Source organism: Cynocephalus volans, chromosome 1 (genome assembly GCF_027409185.1).
Source record: "Cynocephalus volans isolate mCynVol1 chromosome 1, mCynVol1.pri, whole genome shotgun sequence".
NCBI classification, from domain to species: Eukaryota; Metazoa; Chordata; class Mammalia; order Dermoptera; family Cynocephalidae; genus Cynocephalus; species Cynocephalus volans.
This window is the reverse complement of record NC_084460.1, coordinates 33,499,251-33,520,871: the sequence shown is the minus strand read 5'-3', so window position 1 is coordinate 33,520,871 and position 21,621 is coordinate 33,499,251. Positions and strand designations below refer to the sequence as shown.

Genomic DNA, 21,621 nt, shown 5'->3' with positions numbered 1-21,621 from the left:
ATTCACTGAACTATACGTTAAGATAGTGCATTTTACTCTATGTATACCTTAATTTAGGAGAGACAAAACCTTCAGTGGCTATCACCACCACAGGTGAAAAGCCAAACTTCTTAGAATAGCCTGCAGAATCCTGTTTATTCCTCCCTCAAGTATTGGCTCAAGCATCTTCTTGTAAAACCCATTTTGCTTTCCTAGGCATATGACTTTTCCACACTCACTAAGGACCATAGATCTGGCCTAATCCATAAGAGGCTGTATTATAACTGTATATTTGCTTCTAGACTGGGGGTTCCCTAAGAATAGGAGCCATCTCTCTTCAGTTTCATTGCTCCGCTAGTGGCTTGTGCAGTGTCTAGCACATAGGCCCCCAATAAATGTCTGTTAAATGAATGAATGCAAGCTCACTTTGTATTTGCTTTAACTTGACCTTTACAAAAAAGTTTCCTTCCTTCAGCCTGCAGGATGTGTCCTCAGTGAAGGCTATTGCACAATGGCAGTTTTTGATACTCCTGAGGAGGCCTTTGGCGTCTTACGTCCGGTCTGTGTTCAGCTCACAAAGACCCAGACGGTGGAGAATGTGGAACATCTACAGACACAATTACAGGCCGTTAGTGACACTGCCCTTCAGGAACTTCAGCAGTATATCCTCTTCCCTTTGCGATTTACCCTGAAGACCCCCGGTCCCAAAAGAGAGCGCTTGATCCAGAGCGTGGTGGAATGCCTCACATTTGTCCTCTCTTCAACATGTGTGAAAGAACAAGAGCTTCTCCAGGAACTCTTTTCGGAACTCTCTGCTTGTCTGTATTCACCCAACTCCCCAAAACCCGCAGCTGTGTCAGAGGAGTTGAAATTGGCTGTGATCCAGGGACTCAGCACATTAATGCACTCAGCTTATGGGGACATCCTTCTGACTTTTTATGAGCCCTCCATTCTGCCTCGTTTAGGATTTGCTGTATCTTTATTGTTAGGGCTAGCAGAACAGGAGAAATCAAGGCAAATTAAAATTGCTGCCTTAAAATGTTTACAGGTTCTACTCTTTCAATGTGATTGTCAGGACCATCCGAGGCCTTTGGATGAGCTTGAGCAAAAGCAGCTGGGGGATTTGTTTGCTTCTTTTTTACCTGGAATCTCAACTGCACTGACAAGGGTTATCACAGGAGACTTTAAACAAGGTCACAGCATTGTCATATCTTCCCTAAAGATCTTTTACAAGACAGTGGGCTTCATTATGGCTGATGAACAGCTCAGAAGAATCTCAAAGGTCCAAGCAAAGCCTGCAGTTGAGCACAAAGTAGCAGAGCTAATGGTTCACAGGGAAGCAGATTGGGTAAAAAATACTGGTGACAAGTTGACTATCCTTATTAAAAAGATCATTGAGAGTGTTTCGGTTCACCCACACTGGAAGGTGAGGCTGGAACTGGTAGAACTTGTGGAGGCCCTTCTTTTGAAGTGCAGTCAGTCGCTGGTCGAATCTGCTGGTCCCCTTCTGAAGGCTTTAGTGGGCCTAGTAAATGATGAGAGTCCTGAAGTCCAAGCCCAATGCAATAAAGTTCTGAAATATTTTGCAGATCAGAAAGTCGTGGTAGGCAACAGGGCCTTTGCTGACATCTTGTCAGAAAGCCTGCATTCCCTTGCCACGTCTCTTCCCCGCTTAGTTAACTACCAAGATGATCAGGGCAAATTCTGTACTCTCTCCTTGTTACTTGGTTATCTGAAACTCTTGGGCCCAAAAGTAAACTTTGTCCTCAACTCTGTGGCCCACCTCCAGCGCCTTTCCAAAGCACTCATCCAAGTTCTAGAACTAGATGTGGCTGACATCAAAATTGTTGAAGAGCGGCATTGGAACTCTGATGATCTGAGTGCTTCTCCAAAGACCTCAGCTGCTCAGCCGTGGAACCAAATTCAGAGGAGATATTTCCGCTTCTTCACTGATGAGAGGATTTTCCTACTCTTGCGGCAGGTTTGTCAGCTTCTTGGTTATTATGGGAACCTTTATTTGCTTGTGGATCACTTTATGGAACTGTACCGTGAATCTGTGGTTTACCGGAAGCAAGCTGCCATGATCTTTAATGAATTGGTTACAGGGGCTGCTGGGCTGGAGGTGGAGGATCTTCACGAAAAACATAATAAAACAAGCCCAGAGGAACTGAGAGAGATCGTGACATCTATACTTGAAGAATACATAAGCCAAGAAAACTGGTATCTGGTTACCTGTATTGAAGCTGAGGAAATGGGAGAGGAACTAATGATGAAGCAGTCAGGACTCCAGGCCATCACATCTGGTGCACACACCAGCCAAATTACATCTTTTCCAGCCTTCTCAAAACCAAGTCCCACTATTTGCTCCATGAACAGCAACATCTGGCAAATATGCATCCAGTTGGAAGGTATTGGCCAATTTGCATTTGCACTAGGAAAAGACTTCCATTTACTCTTAATGTCAGCCCTCTATCCAGTACTGGAGAAGGCTGGAGACCAAACTCTGCTCATTAGGCAGGTGGCTACCAGCACCATGATGGACATTTGTCACGCTTGTGGCTATGACTCCCCACGGCACCTGATCAATCAAAATTCAGACTATTTGGTGAATGGGATTTCTTTAAATCTGCGTCATCTGGCTCTGCACCCTCATACCCCAAAGGTCTTAGAAGTTATGCTGCGGAACTCAGATGCTAGCCTGCTTCCTTTGGTGGCAGATGTGGTTCAAGATGTCTTGGCCACCCTGGACCAATTTTACGATAAGAGAGCTGCTTCCTTTGTCGGTGTTTTGCATGCCCTGCTGGCAGCATTAGGTACATTGAGAGCACTTTTTAATGCTGATTTGGGGGATAGGACTCAATATCCTAGTTTGTGTAAACCTACTTTTTGCATTTTTTGTGGTTATGCTGTGGAGGACATTTGAATAGTTGTCTCTCCAGTCCCACATGTTATGGTAGGGTTCCATTGTTTATTTTTTATACTTTTAGTAATCTCTCCTATTTGTTAAGCTCTTGCTCTATGCCAGGGATATAAATCCTGCAGACTAAATGTAAACATTATTCTTCTTTTACAAGTAAAAACTAAGGTTCAATGAGATCCTATTAGCCAGGGTCATACAATTAATAAAGGGTAAAGTCAGGATTTATGACAATTTTGTTCATTCCAGCATACCAAACTGCTTCTGATAATACTGAGTTAGCAATATCTATGCTAATGGAGAATGGGAATAACATGAATTATTCAGCCCACAGATAGTCTAGAATAGTATTGTCTAGTAGAACTTTCTGTGATGATAGAAATGTTCTACCTTCTGTCCGATACAATAGCCCCCAGCCCCATGTGGCTAGTACAACTGGGGAACTGAATTTTTCATTTTATTTAATTTTTGTAGCACTAATTTTATTTAATTTTATTTAATTATGTAGCTAGTGACTACCATATTGGACAGAGCAGGTCTAGAAACTTTCTTTTAAATTTTTAATTGTATAAGTTGGTTTAAGTTTCTCTTCTTCCCTTCGATTCTATTGGGTGCCTGCTGGGAGATGTTAGCTACCATTAGAATGGCAAAATTTCAGACTATAAGAAAAGTTCATCAACTGGACAATCTTTGAATGAAAAATAATGAGTTATATACCTGGGCTCCTTTTACCCAAAGAGTATATCTCCAGTGTTTATTTCAATACTGCTAATAGCCTCTGAGGCAGGTGGAAAGGTTGCTGACCTCATTTTGTCAGTTGAAAAAGCCAAGACCATGTAAGAAACTTTCTTACAGGAGGTGACTGGGGCAGGGACAGTCCTCTGCCCTGTCGCTGATGCCATTTCCAGTGTTCTTTCATTTATTCATGAGTATTCACATGCAGCATAAATGTTATTTCATTAATTTATTCAATAAAGTACCTACCATGTGTCAGACACTGTACTAAGTAATGAGGGTACAGCAAAGAACAAGACAAATGTATTCATGGAGCTTTCCTGCTTCGGCAAGAGAGATGATAAATAAGCAAATCATTAAACAAGCTCATTGCAGATTCTGATATGCACTATGAAGGAAATAAATACTTTGATGCAAGGCAGTGACAGGGACAGGATACTTTAAGTTGAGTGGTCAGGGAGGGCCTCTTTGAAGAAGTGCCACTAGAACTGAGGCCTGAAGGTTGAGAAAGGCCCATCTGTACGTACGAGGCTGTCACATTGTTTTTATGATTTTTAAAAACAGGCAATTGGAAGAGCAGGTGCAGAGGCCCAAAGGGAAGAAGGGTCTTGGGGTGTTTGGAGAATGGAAAAGAGTTTATTGTGGAGAGAGTGGTGCAAGATGAAATTGGAAAGGAGAGCAAGGACAAATCCTGTAAGGTCTTATAGAACGAGGGAAGGAGTTTGGATTTTATTTTGCAGCCAGCCACTCGGAAGCCCATGCAGTGGGCTAGTCACAGGAGAGTCATCTGTGAACAAGACCCACATGGGCCTGTCCCGTGGAGGCCCTTCTAAAACTGACTAGCTGATTATACATTGCAGACAATGTTTGGCTTCCATGGGCCAAAAACATCCCACCTTTACTGCTTTGGGGAAATATGCTACATTTCTATTTGAAATTTTAAAAGATGTTAAGAAAAGTTCTATGAAATATATCCTCTCAGGAGATACCTCAGTTTGGGCCTTGAAAGTTGAATTGCCTTAGATTGCTGATGTCTGGTCATCTCAAAAGTAGGAAAGTCAAGAAATCCTTTGTAGCACATTTTTTAAAAAATTGGGGTGTTGGGGGAGTCTCCATTGCAGAAAGGAAAATGAGGATGGTTAACATTGACTTTGGAGCATCCTAGGAACAGAAGCAAAATTGGAGACAGCTTTTCTGAAAGGTTTAAAATAACCCAGAATACACTTGCTTTTTGAATTGTTAGTAGTACTCAGATGGAATGGGTATAGTCACAAATCAAAGTAGCACTTTATGCTGGCATTTCTGCTTGTCATTTCACTATCTAACTGATGGCCACTCTTCTCAGATGGGAGCAGAAGTGTGGTCTCAGAGAACTTCTGAAGAGTCTTAATGAACCCAGTACATGTTTTAGGAAATTGAGTTACCATAAATACAGTGCTTCACATGCATTGACTAAAAACCTGCAGGTGCCACAGTGAGGGCAAGACCCATCGGTTAAATTACTGCTTAGCACCAACTAGCAATTGACTGATTATTCTTAACAAGAAAAAGATAGGATAGCTTTCATGTCACATACTTCAGGACTTGGGAATTGTGCTGTATCCATACATATAGGGCTGCTGCATTTTTTTATGGCTGCATAGTATTCCATCCTATGGCTGCACCAAGGTTATTTACCACTCCTTTCTTTGTAGACATTTTGGTTGTTTCCAATCTTTTGCCACCACAAAAAAATGCTTCAACGAGTATCTTTGTAGGTCATTTTGAACATGCCTCAGTATATCAATAGGATGAATTCCTGAAAGAAATGCCAGTTTAAAGGATATTACATTTAAATTTTTGATAAAGAGTATCAAATTGCTCTCCTAAGAGCTTGTACCAATTTAAACTCCATCAGCAATGTAAGAGTGCCAATTTTGCCACGCCCTCACCCACACAGCTTTTGATCTTTGCTAATCCAATAGGAGAAATATAGCACTTTATTATAGTTTTAATATGCATTAAGAGTGGGGTTGAGCTTCTTTTCTTATGTTTAAAAGGCATTTGTGAGCAAAGACATTTGAATGTCTGGCATTAGCCTTGAATCTAGAAATAATCTTTGCAGCTCTAGTCTCAGCAGAGTAAGTCCGGGATCCATGCTTTAACTATTTGGGAGCCAATCCCTTAGAGTACACTAAGTACCTGATTTACATCTGGGAGTGGGACATTGAAGAAATGTCATAACTGATCACTGTGTATGAGAACTTCCAGATACCTGATTAGAAGCTCTCTTCGCAAGCATTTGCTCTCCGCTGCTCCCAGTTACCTGGCCCTGTCATCTCCCATCTGCTGTTGCTCTGGATCTGTGCAGATGCTCTTTGATGAAAAGGAGATTAGCAGGTGCTAAAGGTTATCAGAGTCTTTTTCCCTGCTATCTGCAAAAGGAAGGCACTGGACTCGAGCAGCAATTTTCAGGCTGTGGGATTTTGTTGTTGTTGCTTCATTCTTTAGGTATGAAGAGCGTTTTTTGAAATGAAGCCTTTGAGGAGGACCCCAGTATACAAACATGGTTGAAATTAGAGCTGCTGTGGTTGAAGAAAGGATAGAGACCTGGAACCCACCCCGTTGGCCTGCCGTCTATTGGTGTCCTCCCTGTTGAGACCGCTGACACATTTCCACAGAGCCTTAAGGCTCCTCAAAGCACCATTTAAAAATCACTGGACTGAGTGATGTTTAAGGTCTATTCTGTGGTGACATGTTAGAGGTATCGGAGCATCACCAAAGAAGGGAAAGCTTTGGAGAGAAAATGGCCAGCTTTCTGAAGTATTTTATGTCAGATATTTAACATGAGAGGGCTGTTCATTCTTAAGGCCTTGTAGAGCCTGTCTTCTGCTGAGTAGTATATCCTGTACTCAGAATTTTGTCACCTGTACGTGCTCTCCAATCATGTATTTTTTCATTCAGCATTTATGTATTTTGAGCACCTACTCTATACTGGGTATATGGGATTTCCCATAAACAATGGAGAACAGTGTCTAATGGGAGAATTCAAACACTAAAAAATATGCACAAAATAAATATATAATTACAAATTGTGATGAGTCTATATGAAGGGAAAGAACATGATGCTATATGAGGGACCTAAGTTAGATCAAGGGATGCTTTTACTGGGCAAGTTCTACTTGTGCTGAGATGTGAAAAATGACTTGGAATTAGCCAGATGTAAAGTAGGTAGGAAAGTATTCCAGATAGTGAGAACAGCATATGTGAGAGCTCTGAGGCAGGGAAATACTTGGCACATTGGAGGAACTAGAGGGTAGTTAAAGGGCAACTAGGAGTGGTAGAAGATGAGGTTGGAGAGGCAGGTTGAGACTAGATCATGCTGGGGCTATGCAGGCCATGGCAAAGAAATTATCCTACTTATGAAGTATTAATGCCTGTTGTTAATGACCAACGTGATCGATATAAAACTTTATTTACAGCCCAATGGTTCCCAGACAAAGGTCATCTCGGGCAACTCCAAGAGCAAAGTCTAAGGGAGGAGGGAAGTCATTTGAGCCGAGGACCAGCAACTCTTGAGAATAGCACCACAGCTGAAGACATTGAACAGTTTTTGCTGAACTACCTCAAAGAAAAGGATGTGGCAGATGGAAATATCTCGGATTTTGATAATGGAGATGGTAACTATTGTTTATTTTGGCCTAACTTTTTTTTTTTTCTTTTCGAAACAGATTATTGTAAAAACAATGAAATATCTCAGAAAGTTTGGAAATAAGAAAAATCACTCGTAACCTTGACATTCTAACATAGCCATTCTCATTTTTTGTATATTCTTTTTTTATTACAAACCTATTTTTAAATGGTTATCCTTTTTGTGTTTAGTTATAAGCAACTCTCCATATTGCTATAGAGTTTTCATAATGTTTGAATAGCTGCTACTGAGTATCCATTCCCCTGTGGGATGTTTAGGTTGCTTCTAGCTTTCACTCTAATAAGCAGTACTGCAGTGGATGATTCTGTGCATGTGACCTTTCCTTTTCTTACATATTTCTTTATAAATTCCCAGAAGTGGGATTTCTGGGTCAGGATATGAACATTATTTAATGTTTGCCAAATTGCCTTCCAAAAAGGTAGTATCAATTTATACCTTCTCTTCAGCAGTGCAGGATTAATACTGATTTCACCACAACCTTGCCAATGTTGTCTGTTACCGATTTTACTTCTTCCTAAATTAATAAGTACAAAATGGTTCTTGTTATTTCACCTTGCATTTCTTTGATTACTAGCAAGGTTGAACATCTTTCTATATGCTTCTTTCCTAACAGTTCTTTTTTTTATGCCCATTGTCTCTTCATATGCTTTGTCTATTTATTTATTGGTGGGAGGATATTTCAATGTTTTACCAATTTATATGATAAAGAAGGGAGTTCAGGCTAGTTGAAGCTCTGGCCTGTTGTTTTATTCACAAGCTCAATCTGGAGCTTCAGGTCACAGAAGGATTAATAAATTATTAGAATCTCCTCTGCAAATATAAAATGCCAAGTCATAATGAGCTTGGTGGTCTCAGAACTATCCTAAATCCAACTGAGTCCCAAATTAGTTTGTTAGGTTGGAATCAAGCAGGTTTCTTTTCTTTTCTCTCTTTTCTTTTTGTTTTTTTCTTGGTGATCTCTATTTTGAGATTCGGGTGAACTGAAGCCAGTATGTCAAAGATAACAGAAAATAGTAGCTCAATGCAGCTAACTACAACAAATTCCTTCTAAATTGCAGGGAAGCATCACAGGGCCCAAATAATGATTTATGCAGGGTTGAGTTGTTGCTCTCCCCAAGGACAGTTTTCTGATCAGAAATCTATCAGGCTTTTACTTCTCAGGTTTGTTTCTTGAGCCAACCTACTCCTTCTTGTGAACTACACCCCTAACTTGAACGTGGAAACCCTGAAGAAGGGGAGACATCCTGATCCCCCATAATCCAGATTTGCCATTCTTGTTTAAAATCTGAGCACTGTCAATGAATCTATTCCTTAATGATTAGGATCTTCTGGTTCTAGTTGATGTTCACTAGAAACAGAATGAATGAATAAACCCTTCTTCCAATAACAGGAAAATCCACATCCCTCAAATAACATTCTGCAGTAGGTGAATTTCAAACAACAAATCCTCCTCTGGGAAGAAAAACACAGCCCTATCATTCTTATAATTATCATTTATTAAGTACACACCACATACTTGGCATTATAAAGAATGTTTAGCTTGATGTTGGTTTGACATGGGTTTTTTTTTTTAACCACGTAAAAGCACTTTGTATATCCGAGGTCCCTTTCTCCAAGAGGTCCAAGCATTCTGCAAATCCATTTTCATTTATCTTTTCAGCATATCTATTAGAGACAGGGGCATCCTCTACTGTAAGATTCTGTCTTTTCAGCAGAGGAAATGAATGGGAAAAAGTTAAGGGAGCAACGTTCAGCTCAATGGAAATGAACACAGCTGGTAATTGGGGTTTGGGGGTGGGGGCTTAAATAGAGGAAAATTTTTCAGGATGTTTTGGTCTGGGTTTCATGCAATTCTCAAGTCTTTTACGTGTTGTTTTAATTTACAAACTTATTCCTATCTTATGCAATGCAGCACTCTAGGCAGTGAAAGAATGATAATAGCTGGTGACATTCATCTCATTTAACCCTCTCTACAGCAGATGAGGTATATATGCTTTATCCCTTTTTTCCAGATGAGGTAATGTCAGATGAGAGAAGTTTCTAATAAGTTGTGGAGGTGAGACTGGAACCATCCTCCTCTGACCAAACCCCATGCCCTATGTATTGTACCAACCTTCCCCAGTATTATCTCTCTTACAAGGATAAGTAAGGCTTGATCCTGACCATCAAAAGATCATACAGGCTGGTGGACAAGAAAGACGTGTACCCGCTTTAGTCAAAGATGAACCAAAAGGAAAGGAAAGAGCAAAGGGCAGCACAAAAGCCAGCCAGGGAACTACCCAGCCTCAGGGCTCCAAATTAGAACACTGCTGTCTTATGTTTTTATTTTAAATATTTATTTATGGAAATTTAGAAAAGACCAAAGGTATAGGGAAAAAATTAAAATGGTCTTATCTCAGGACCCTGTCACTGTTTTGTTTGGGGTTTTTTTCTGTCACTTAATATTTTGTTATACTTCCTCCTGTGCAAAAATTTATATAATAGTGCTCATGCTGCATATATAATTTTGTATCATACTTTTTCTCTTTTTAAAACAATATTACATTTCATAATCATATTTGGTTGTCATTAAAACTCTTGCTAAACACAAACTTTAGGGACCTCATAACATACTACTGTGTGGATGTACCATGGTTTATATAATCATACCCCCTTGAGTGGACATGGAAAATACCTTAGTCTATCCATGATGCTATTAAAAAATACCTAAGACTGAGTAATTTATAAAGGACAGAAATTTATTTTCTCACAGTTCTGGAGGTTGGGAAGTCCAAGATGAAGGTACTAGCATGTTCGGTTATCTGGTGAGGTATGCTCTGCTTCCAAAATGGCACTGTGTTGCTGTATCCTCCAGAGGGGAGGAACGCTGTGTCCTCGCTTGGCAGAAGGCAGAAGAGCAAGCAAGCCGAACACTGCATGAGGCCTTTTTTATAAGGGCATTAATCCCATTCATGAGGAGAGGAGCCCTCGTGACCTAATCACTTCTTAAAGGCTCCACCTCTTAAAATCATCATTTTGGAGGAGACACATTCAAACCATAGCAAAGGGTTTTTCCTAGTTTTTAGCTGTTACAGCTTGTGAACGTCTTAATTTGTACAGCTTGACCCAAATTTCAGATGGTTTTCTTAGGATGCATTCCTAGCCACATTCCTCCTATAAGTCCTGTTTCTGAGTCTGAAGGTGGGGATCAAGCTGGACTGGTGCATGTTCCATAAGGCACTAACCCCAGTTATTCTCTTTCCAGAGGAGCAGTCAGTCCCTCCCAAAGTGGACGAGAATGATACCCATCCAGATGTGGAGCCAGCACTACCAGTGCAGATCCAAATAGCCATGGACGTGATGGAGCGCTGCATCCACTTGTTGTCAGATAAAAATCTGAAAATCCGCTTGAAGGTCAGTGTGTGGCCCCTTCTCTTCATTCACAGAGCAGCAGGACTGAGGTGTGGTCTGGTTGGCAGTGGCTACGCAGATGAGCAAGTAGCTTCCCTTATCTCCTGGTTTATGTGTAGTGGCCAAGAGAAGGCATCAAGAGGAGTTTATCTGTGGGATGCCAGTTTTACATCTTTCTGTATCAGCTTATATGCTAAAAGGGACCTGAGTTCCCTGCATCCAAAACCACAAAGTTTTGGGAATTCATTGAATAACCAAGGGAAAGAAAGTCAGGTGCTTTGGAAAAGATACTATTTTCTGAGCTGACTTAATGTGGAATGCAGGCTTTAATACTTTAAAGTGCCATTCTTCTAAGCCTGACACTAGCCCTTATCTTTTTCTGTTTCCATTTTCATCCTAGAAAAAATTCCAACACTTTTCATAATATTACATCCTCAGTTGCTGGGAGTTTCCCAAGCACTACCCCCGTCAGCAAGGGCTTAAAATATACAGTAGTGACTCCAATAATAGGACAGTAGAGTGAGGTGGTAGTGGGGGGCAGGGCTTTCAGAATTACCCAGAAGAAGATCTTATACCCAAAGGAAAACAACACTCCTCCCCACCCCCAGCAGGAGTAAGAAACTCAACTCCCTTAGTGACTCATTGTTAGTGATGAGAAAGCATTGTCTTGCCCAGGGATGGTGAGCTAAGAAACTCTGATCCACAGAATATCCCAAATCTCAGGATCTGTGCTTTGTGGAATTTGTTTAGTCTTCCCAAGATACCTCTTAGCATTCATCTGTTGTTTCACTCAGCAAGCACTTTTCAAGTGCCTGTTACATGCAAGGCTTTAATGTAGGTGCATTGTTGATCCATTCAGCAAACTTCTGCGTACCCTTTAAGACCTTCCTTTTAATAGAGGCTTTGTAGCAGCTGTATACACACCATAGTGACTAAGAGCATTAGTGTTGGAGTCAGACCTACATACCTAAGTTCAAATCCTGGCTCTGCCTCTTATTAGCCATGTGACCTTGAGAAAGTTAATTTCACCTTTTTGAGCCTCAGTGTCTTCATCTGTTAAATGGAGGTGAACCTCTCAGGGTTGTTGATAATAAATATAAAACAATTAGCATGAGGTATGGCATATACACTCATTCATTCATTCACTGAATGCTTATTGAGGACTGCTATAGGTCTGGCAAAAGGTGTCTGAAAGGGAGTGATGCATATATAATGTCTGTCTTCCTGGAACTTCCTGTCTGTTGTGGGGGGAGAGAGGCAACACACAGACTCACATATACAAGTCGAGGAAATGCTATAAAGGTAATAAGCAGGTTCTGTGATGGAAAATAGTAATTCAGTAATTCACCCATGTAGCAGATATGTATTGGGAATCTACTCTGTACCAAACCCTGTTGAATAAGACAGAGTTTACATACTGATTTAGACTAGGCTGTCTAGGAAGGCTTCTCTGAAGTGATAACATTTCTTTTTTTAAAAAATATTTATTTGTACATATTTGTGGTGTACAGTGTGTTGTTTTAATATATGCATATGCTGCACAATGATTCCCTTAGGGTGGATAGCATAGGTGGTGGTAACATTTCTAAAGATTGAAAAGGAGCTAGCCATGCAAAGGTGCAAAGGCAGGAGAAGACCATTCCAGTTGGGGTGGAGGGGGATGGGGGCATATACACCATTGAGTCAGTAAAATATGATGTAACTTGTCCAGTTAATGACAGAACTGAAATTCAAAGCCAGTCAGTGATACCAAAGGCATTTCCACTTTAGTACTCTGCTCTCCTGTGTACCACTGAATTTTCTCTTGTTCCCCTGCATAACTATTCACCACTCAAGGGCAGGGCCTCTTCTGTTCTTTTGTTTCAGTTCCAGTCTCAGTGAGGACCAGTGTGTAGCAGGTACCCAATAAGGGTTTACTGCTTCATGTGGCAGACTCCGCTCTGTCTTTCTGATGCAAACATGCAACTGTGAAGACTGCCCATCTGTGTGGGAGGGAAGCCCTCATTGGTTATCATACTGACCACCGCCTTAAAACACTGATGCAGGCCATCTGTTTATAGTGAGCTTTGGGATGTGGAAGGTAAAAAACCAATTTATATCTCAGCTAGCCCAAACCTGCCTTATGCAATTGGCCGGTACCTCAGCTGTCTGCTTAGCCTGTCAGGTAGCAGTGACAGAACTTGACTTCACCCAGCCTCTCAACTTGCTCCTCCTACATGACTCCTTCTCATTCAGTGGCACCTGCATCTCTTCATTTGCTACACCTGCACCCACACAGCTCTTTCTGATTCTTTTCCTCTCCCCAATATCCAGTCCTTCAAAAATTTAAGCCATTTTATCTCCAAAACAAATTCTTTCACTTCTCCACCTCTGCTGCCATCACCTGGCCGTCACTTTGGTCCTCTCATGTGACATGTGCTGTGGACTCCTAAAGGGCCTTCTCACTTCTCTCTCCCTCTTCAAATCCCTTCTTTCTTCAGCAGCCTGAATGACCTTTTAAAAACTTGAATCATATCATGTCACTTTCCTGCTTAAAACACTTCAGTGTCTCCCCACTGCACTTAGTACAAAATAAAACATTCCTAATGTGACCGCTCCATGCTCCAGCCCCATCTTATCCCTTCTCTAGCATTCCACACTGCCTTGTTTTCATTTCCTAAGCACTGGGAACCCTGTCACCTCTGGGTGTTACTTGTTACAGCTTCCAGTTGCAGAAACACTCAGTCACTCTTCACAGGACTTAACTCCTCCTCATCCTTTATGTCTTCTTTTAGAAGCTACTTCCTCAGAGAAGCCTTCCCAACAGCCTGTATGATTTAGATCCTTCTTTAATTTCTTTGCATTTCACCTTTTACTTTTCTTCTTGTCACAATTGATAATAATCCCTTTATTTGGGATTATCTAATTAAGGTCTTTCCCTGGTTGACTGTAAACCACATGAAGGTAAGGAAAAGTGTATTTTGTCCCTGTTTGTTCCCCTAGTACCTAGCCAGGACTTGGCATGTAGTCAGCACTCAGTAAACAGTTATCCAATGAATGAGTTTCTAAATTTTATTCTTTTAAAATGGTGACTCAATCCCAGATACATGGTTTCAAGCCTTTACCATCTGCTGAAATCATATCTTTTCTTTCAGATCTTGGATGTGCTAGATTTGTGTGTGGTTGTTCTGCAGTCCCACAAGAACCAGCTCCTTCCCTTGGCTCATCGGGCCTGGCCCTCACTTGTGCACCGACTCACAAATGATGACCCCCTGGCAGTGCTCAGAGCCTTCAAGGTACTGCCCTGACACCTCTAATGTCTGTAATAAGGGTGGAGGTAGTAAGTAAGCGCTGAGCTCACTAGGGCCTTTCGGATCAACTTTTTTTTTATCTGATTGCAATGTCACATACCTTGAAGAAAGTATAGAAAACTAAGAAAGCACCAAGAAGAAAATAAAAGTCAACTTCCTTTTGAATTTGAAACAGAGTAAACTAGTAGGTGAAAAGGACCACCAGTACTTATTGAGTACCTCCATGAGCCAGACAGTGAGCTCAGCACTTTGGCCCACATGAGCTCATCTCCTCACAACAGCCTTGCAATGTAGCTATGTTATTTCCAGTTTTGGCAGAGGAGAAAACAAGCTCAGAGAAGTTAAGGAATTTTCTCAAGATCATCCAGCTAGTAAGTTATAGAATCCAGATCTGTAAGTTCACACCCTTGTTGTTTGCACTGAGAGTCAGGGTGAAGGGGCCTCAATTCTGGCAGTGGGCATCCTCTGCCCAGCCAGTGACTTTGGGCAAAGCCCACGACCACCTATCTTCAGGGTGGCCTGAGGAACACCTGCCCCACTTTTCTCTTGGTGTTGTCAAGGATAAAATGGGACTATTTGGTGAAATACTTTGAAAAGCTAAAAGCTCTTTATGTATGTAAGGTATTATTCTCCATGACTTGGTTTGGTTTATATTAGCACACATAGCTTATTTATTTATATCTTTTTCTGTTCTAAAATGCACTTAAGGCAGCCTGCAGAGATACATTTCTATAGTTAGAAGTAGACAAGCTAGATGAAGCAGAGGAAAGAGATATGCAGGGATGTAAAACAAAGCCAGGAATACAGCTGATATACTTGGCAAAGGTAGTTTGGTTTTCTTCAAGATTCTTCAGCATATACTGGGCCAAAAATACCAGCTTACATTTAAAACATATAAAATTGTTAATATTTTTTCCAAAGCAAAATGCACAAAATGACACGTGTATTTATGTGTGTGTATATATGTTTGTAAAAAGAGAAAGGGAAGGAGGGAGGTTGGGGGAGGAGGAGAGGATTTAGCAGGATTGCTAAATCTTATTCAGATGTGCAGTTTTCCTTTATGAAAATTAATAGGTTATCTGAAATGACAGCCAGCATAGAAAAATGAAAAAATATAAAGATGTGTATGCTGTAATTGAGTTTGGTTTTTTCACATGCAGACACATTGATGACACCTGAGGTCTGTAAAACCTTGTGCAGTCCAGCTGAGGGACCTGCAATGAGTGCCTTATTCTTTGCAAAGTCAGCAAACACCGTATGTGCTGGTTATGCCTTGCTTACCAATTTTTAAAGAAATTCCTATTATCCTGTGTACTCAGTCTTGTGCAGCGGGGCAAAACGTTTCAATATGTTCTACTACAGAAAGTTTAAAATGAAACATGCAAAGAAACTGCCTGTCGTGAAAGATAGAATGAGGGTGATGTACATAAGAGATTGTGCAATTGAACAGAAGGAATACCGTGTTGGCTCCAAACATGGGGACCTGCCCTGGCTCAGCCCAGGAATCTCGCCCAGTCACTGCCCTCCTGATGCCTGCACAGGGCAGCAGCTGGGCCTTAGTGTTTGTGTTTGCTGAGCTAGCTAGAGTTAAAAGCACAAGCCTTTTCTCAAGGGATGTTAGGAAGATTCAAGAGATGATCTATGTGAATTGCTTTAAGCTCTTTTTTTTAAACAAAAAAAAGGGAGGAAAATCAAGATATTAATCATATTATTCATCCAACCCAAGATTCCTTTGAATTATTCTCTGTGTAATCTGTATTTATGGATAGAAGCAGACATGCCTTGGGAGCAAAGACCTCTGAATTCATAACTGTCAGAATCACAAACCATGGGCAAGGAATTAACAGCAGTAATTCTATTTTTTTTTTTCCAAGCAGAGACCTAGATGAAATTGAATTACCAAGCATTCTTTAGCTCTCTTGCTGCTTTGCCTTGTTCAATCACCAGGTCGGGCTGTTTCTACAGGTTTTACGTACACTAGGAGGCAAGTGTGGCGATTTTCTACGTAGCCGCTTCTGCAAAGATGTCCTGCCAAAGCTGGCTGGCTCCTTAGTCACCCAGGCTCCCATCAGTGCCAGAGCTGGACCAGTCTACTCGCACACGCTGGCCTTCAAGTTGCAGCTGGCTGTCTTGCAGGGCCTGGGCCCCCTCTGTGAGAGACTGGACCTAGGTGGGTATCGACCAGTGACACCTGGACACACACTCTGCATTCTGTCTCACCCCTGCCATTGCACTTAGTCCTGCCCCCTCATCTCCCTTCATGTGTACCTCCTTCAGTCTTACTTTGGCCTCATTTGTCCATTTATCTTGATGTGTTCTTTGACTTGGAGGATGGAGTAAAGAGCCCAGGGCATCTTGCCTAGCTGTTCCAGTTTCCCAGACAACAGTTGGTTACTGCTTGTCCCAGATGAAGTCTGAGGGCCGATGTTTGTTTTGTTTTTCCTCTCTGCAGGTGAGGGTGACCTGAATAAAGTGGCTGATGCCTGTGTGATTTACCTCAGTGCCAAACAGCCCATGAAATTACAAGAGGCTGCCAGGAGGTACGTTGGCTTGATCACCCACATCTCTTTATGTTTGTTCTAAATTACAGATGATTTGCTAATGGCAAGAAGCATTCTCTTGGTCAGAGGGTGATTCACTTCTATGCTCTATTTCTGGCAACCGGGTGACCCTGGCACCTCACCATGCCTCAGCTCCCTCAACGACAAAGCAAAAGCACTGAGTTACTGATTTGGCATACCTCAGCACAACGGAGGGTCCTATATGGGCATTGGTGCCATGAACCTTCACAAATTGTAGCAAAATTGGGTGTGTGTGCAAGCAGTCACATATGTACATTTTTGTAGACAGAGAATCCACACCATTCATCCGATTTTATTAGGAGTCTGTGACCCAAAAACCATTAAGAACCACTGGACTGATGGCTTGCAGGGCCTTTTCTGATTCTGAAATTATGTGATTCTAATTTCCAAGAGTTTTGACCATGCCTGTTAGAGAATAGCTATGCCACCTCAAAGAGAAGAAGCTATTTATGGTTCCTTGAGTACTAAGGACTTTTCTCTTTAGCTGAAACTCTGAACACAGCAGCATTCCCCAGACTTGAGACCCAAAAAATGCACTCTGGCCCCCATTTCCCAGCCCTTCTTCCAGCTGGGAGCAGCCTGCACCCTGGAACTGCCATCTCCTGGATACCTGCTACAGGGGCGAAAGCTGGGCTGTCTAGGTGTGCTGCTCTGGGCTCAACAGTTCCTCAGCTCCATGTCCTAGAATAGAATCCTTCCACTTTCCTAGGCTTCTGGAGACACATCCCTGATCATCCTTGCTGGGGTAGGAGTTAGTAGTCAACTCATTCCCTGAGCAGTAAGAGGCTGCTCTGACTGTGAAATGGGGAGAGCTCACTTACTCCCTTATAAACCTTGCACTCCCTGAGAGTGATGGGAATATCTTTTTGAATTGATTTATTGTCCTTTGCAATTTTTGACTCTTGATTTCCCCAGTTCCCTTTTTTCTTTCTGTCCCTTTCTCGTCACATCGCTTAGGCCCAGAATCAGTCATAGTTTCTGGAGCACAGGGGCGCATCCCAATGAACTTCTTGTCCCCAGGCATTCTTATTCCTTAAAGAACCAACATAGGGTAAAAATAGTCCTCCCTGGGCAGTGACCCTGAAGCTGATTGGGCTGTGATTTAAACCAAGAACATAATGAATTTATCTTGAAGTAAATTCTTTGAGGTGCCTGTTACAACCAAGAGTTACAAAGATCTCATTTTCACATTCCCTGTCTCATTTTACATTTTCTACACACTCCACATCCCATCCTTCAAGTTTAGAGCCATCAAACAAGCTAATATTCTCAATTCATTATCTTTTCATTTCTAATTCTCTTTTTTGCTGCTGAAAGCAATTAAACCCAGATTTGGGCCTTGCTGAATCTTGAGCTGGTATTCCAGGTGCCACAGGAGGAGGACAGGGCAGCCAGGCACTGACTGCTGCTCGCCCTCGTTTGCTCTACTGTGCTCCCTTCTTGGAGCTGAATCAGGTGACCTCCCTTAACAGGAATGGGAGGTGGAGAAGTGCAAGGTTGATTGCTTCACACACCCATCATCTGCAAACTTATTTCGAAGTCAGGAAAAAAATCAGTGTTGCCCTTGATCAAGAGCCGATTTGGCATCTTGATTCAGAAATTAATAAGCTCTCTAAATGGAAGAAGAATCCTGAGACAATAGGAAACCCGGTCTCTTTGTGAGCCTCGTTAGTGTGTGAAGAGAGGGAGGTGGGGGTGCCCGATTAGTACTGAAGTCACGCCTACTGGTACTGATGCACCAGGTCTCCTGAAGGAGACTGAGTCCCCATCTCGGTAAATGGCCCCACCATTGGTCTGTTGTTTGTCCTTCATTCTTCTCTTTCCTTCACACCCCATATCCATTACCAAAAGTAAAGCCTGTCTCAGAAAATCTCTCTCAAAACTGTCTGCTTCTCTTCACCTCCAAGCCACGCCAATCTATGCCAGGCCACCATCCTCTCTTACCTGAACCACAGAAGCCCCCTCACCATTCCCTTCTACTTCCCCCTCCCAAGTATTTTCCACACAGCGGTCAGAGTGACACACACACTTACTCACTCACTATCACAGGAGAAGACAAAGCAGTTGTGTTCTCTGCAAGGGCCCAAGGGAGAGCCCTGCAGCCAGGGGTTTACAAAAAGTCAAGCCTCAGCTTCGTATTCATAAGAACCAGTGAAAGTCAGAGCTGTCCAGAGATGACGCAGCTCCCTTCAGAGGTAGAGTTTCCAACCGTGGGCAGATGAACAGCTTGCTTTGGAAGTGGCTCCTCCATCTGCCAGAGGGCTGGTTAGGGAATCTGTGAGGGCAGGGGCTACTCTGAGGCCCCCCATATTCTGGAGAGAGATGGATGAGCACCGCGGCCAGTGGCAGGTGGGGGTCAGGACCTCAGAGGACAGCCATTGTCATGTTGGGATAGAGGCCAACTTGGCAGCACCATGAAAATTCCGCTTTATGTGCATTATGGATGGGTTTTTCCTTCCTCCTGTTTGTTTCTCCTGACTCCAAAGAAAGACCAAGTCTGTGTTTGCTTTTTTAATTTGTCATATTAAATATAGCCTTTGTGGCAGGCTTTTACATCTAGGCTGTAAACTTTGGAAATGGAAATTGATCAAGGGGTGGTTGATATAACCAAGGCTGTAAATGCTAAGGACGGACATGCCGTTCCAGTTTAATGCTTTTATCTAGCAAATGTGCCTTGTAAAGAGGGGGTATAAATCTTGCAACTTGGGGGAGGGGTGAAGGTGGGGGCAGGGTATAACCTTGCTATACGCAACCACCAGGTGTCACTGTTAACTGGCAATGCTAAAAAAAACACCAGCTCCCCCAAAGTAAAATAACATCAATGGATAACAAATGAGTAAATCATATTTGGGGTGTGGGAGAAGTCAACATACCAGGAACTGCAAATAAGGCAGAGTCCCTGAGGGTAAGCGCTGGATTACGAATAACAGGTCAGCTCAACCACACCTCCATCTCAGCAATTACAGAGGCAACCTTAACTGGTTTAAATTCTCAGGTAGCCCGGAATCCAAGATAATTCCCAGCATGCAGTAGGCCTCCATAGTTCTGTGCCTTTCTGGCCATGGAGCTATTCTTTTCCATACATGAAAAGAATTTGAGATGAGAATGTATACCCCAAATTTCTGTTTTTCCTCAAGCCAGGACATGCACTCAGCCTGGTTTAACTCAGCTTGATTAAAACTACACTCCCTGGGCCAATCTTTTAGCAGCCTCTGAGACTCCCTCTCTTTTGCAGTGAGATTTTATATCAATCAGTGAGACTTCCACCCCGGGCTCAAAGGAAACAAAACTAAGCAATACCTATTTTTTAAAAAGATGAAGTCCATGCCTGACAATTCTCATGACAGGGGAACAAAGCCTTTAGGCTGCTTGGTCTCCACCTGTAGTCCTACTCCCACCTGCCAAGCCCAGAGCCCAGGTAAGGATGCAAGGTGCCAGCAGGTGTGACCAGCTGGTACACCTTCTGGTCATGCAGGTACTGTATACCATATTGCCATGATCCTTGCTATGTGTGTTGGGGGGTTGCCCTTCCAGCTTCCTCTGCCTAGCCATTGCATAAGAGGGCAAAAGGCAACAGCCTTCGAGTTGGACAGACCTAGGTTCAAACCTTGAGCAAGTGACTTAGTTTCCTTGCATTTCATTTCCTTCCTCTATAAACTGGGGGTGGTGATAACACATTCCTCTGAGGGTCTTCGTATGGATGAATTGCATTTAATATGAATAGTGAGTCCACTCAGTGTTCATTCATTCTACAGATCGGTTGAGGAGCTCCTGTGGCACGCATCATTGTTCTAGACACTGAAAATAGAGGGGATAAGACAGAGGAGGCCTCTGCCCTCACGGTGCTTATGTTCCAAAGGCATACCTGTATATGTATACACATCTATGTGGAATACATATAAATTTACTGAATGTATGATGTGTTATGTATGTGTTCCCAATATATACATAAACTTGAGCAGGGTATTTTTTATTATAAGCCTGCTTCATCTTTACTGAAATCTGAATAGCGGTTTTCACCTCAGAAAGATCTTTTTCCTGTTAATTGTGCCACCTTCCCCACCCCTGTTTGCAGGAGAAGTCAGGACTAGGTTTGAAGGTTCGTTTACAGACTGACTTCCCTGCTCTCTTTGTAGCAGTAGGATCCCAAACCATCAAAGAACCAGCCAGTGCCTTCAAACCCTGGACAAACACAGACTGGCACAGACTCGTTCATTTCATCCCCGTCAGAGCCCTAGCGCCTCTCTTTACCCACACAGGAGCCTACTCTATTTGAATGGATCAGGAACCACAGGGGTGATCCATTAGTTCACCTGAGCTTGAAATTAGTAGCTCATCCCCTTAAATGGTGTGGGCAGTTTATTTGAGCTTGAACTGCAAAGCTGTTTTCCCCTCGGATTGCACCCGTCATGGAAATGACAGCACTCCTAATATTTTTTCTTTTGACACTTGATTAATAGTTGACAAATCCAGACCTAGTAGTTAGCTTTCCTATTATCCATCTTTTGACAGGCATTGCTGCTTTTCTTTTCAAGTTCCATTGTTCTAAAAATACACTCAGATCTGCAACTGTTCACTATGCATATATAGGCATGATTTCATGGTGTCAAAGATAAGAGACATCTGCCATGCAGATTACAAACAAAGTGGGTTGCTGGGTTTCAGATCTGAAGGACCTTTGTGCTACTTAAATCAAATGCTACCAATCCTCTCTCCTTCCTCGGTGTTGTCATGTGACTGATAATCTGCCAGGGTCAACCGTTTTACCACCCAGTGGGAAAGCCAAGCATGGGGTGTGCTGGGTTGGGAACAGGATGCTCTTGATGGCAGATCGAGCCTGGTAGCTTCACTGCCTGCACAAACTGGCTTTCAGCTGTCAAAAGCCTTGGCATAGCACAGGGTAGCCATTTCAGCACTTTGCAAGGCCTGTGGTCTGTTCTGAACACCTAAGAGGCTGGAGTGAATGTGATGGTCTCAGTACCGAGTAAAGTAGCCAGGGAAATGGTCATGATTGTCTTATGTGTATTTATTTAAAAG

The 21,621-nt window shown here is 42.3% G+C and overlaps 1 protein-coding gene across 4 annotated transcripts in view; it reads left to right on the top strand.

The window, feature by feature from the left end:
* Nucleotides 1–21,621, top strand: part of TTI1 (TELO2 interacting protein 1) — a 45,539-nt gene that overhangs the window by 15,639 nt on the left and 8,279 nt on the right. Inside the window, exons 2-7 of one of the 4 annotated variants that reach the window (XM_063114103.1) lie at nt 455–2,792; nt 7,093–7,290; nt 10,567–10,715; nt 13,847–13,987; nt 15,968–16,172; nt 16,455–16,542. In XM_063114103.1, coding sequence (XP_062970173.1) covers nt 491–2,792; nt 7,093–7,290; nt 10,567–10,715; nt 13,847–13,987; nt 15,968–16,172; nt 16,455–16,542 — 3,083 coding nt within the window. In that variant the 5' untranslated portion in view covers nt 455–490. Of the gene's footprint in view, nt 1–454; nt 2,793–7,092; nt 7,291–10,566; nt 10,716–13,846; nt 13,988–15,949; nt 16,173–16,454; nt 16,543–16,592; nt 18,632–21,621 lie in introns of those variants that run through there. The other 3 variants (XM_063114094.1, XM_063114113.1, XM_063114123.1) reach the window with 3 other exon arrangements.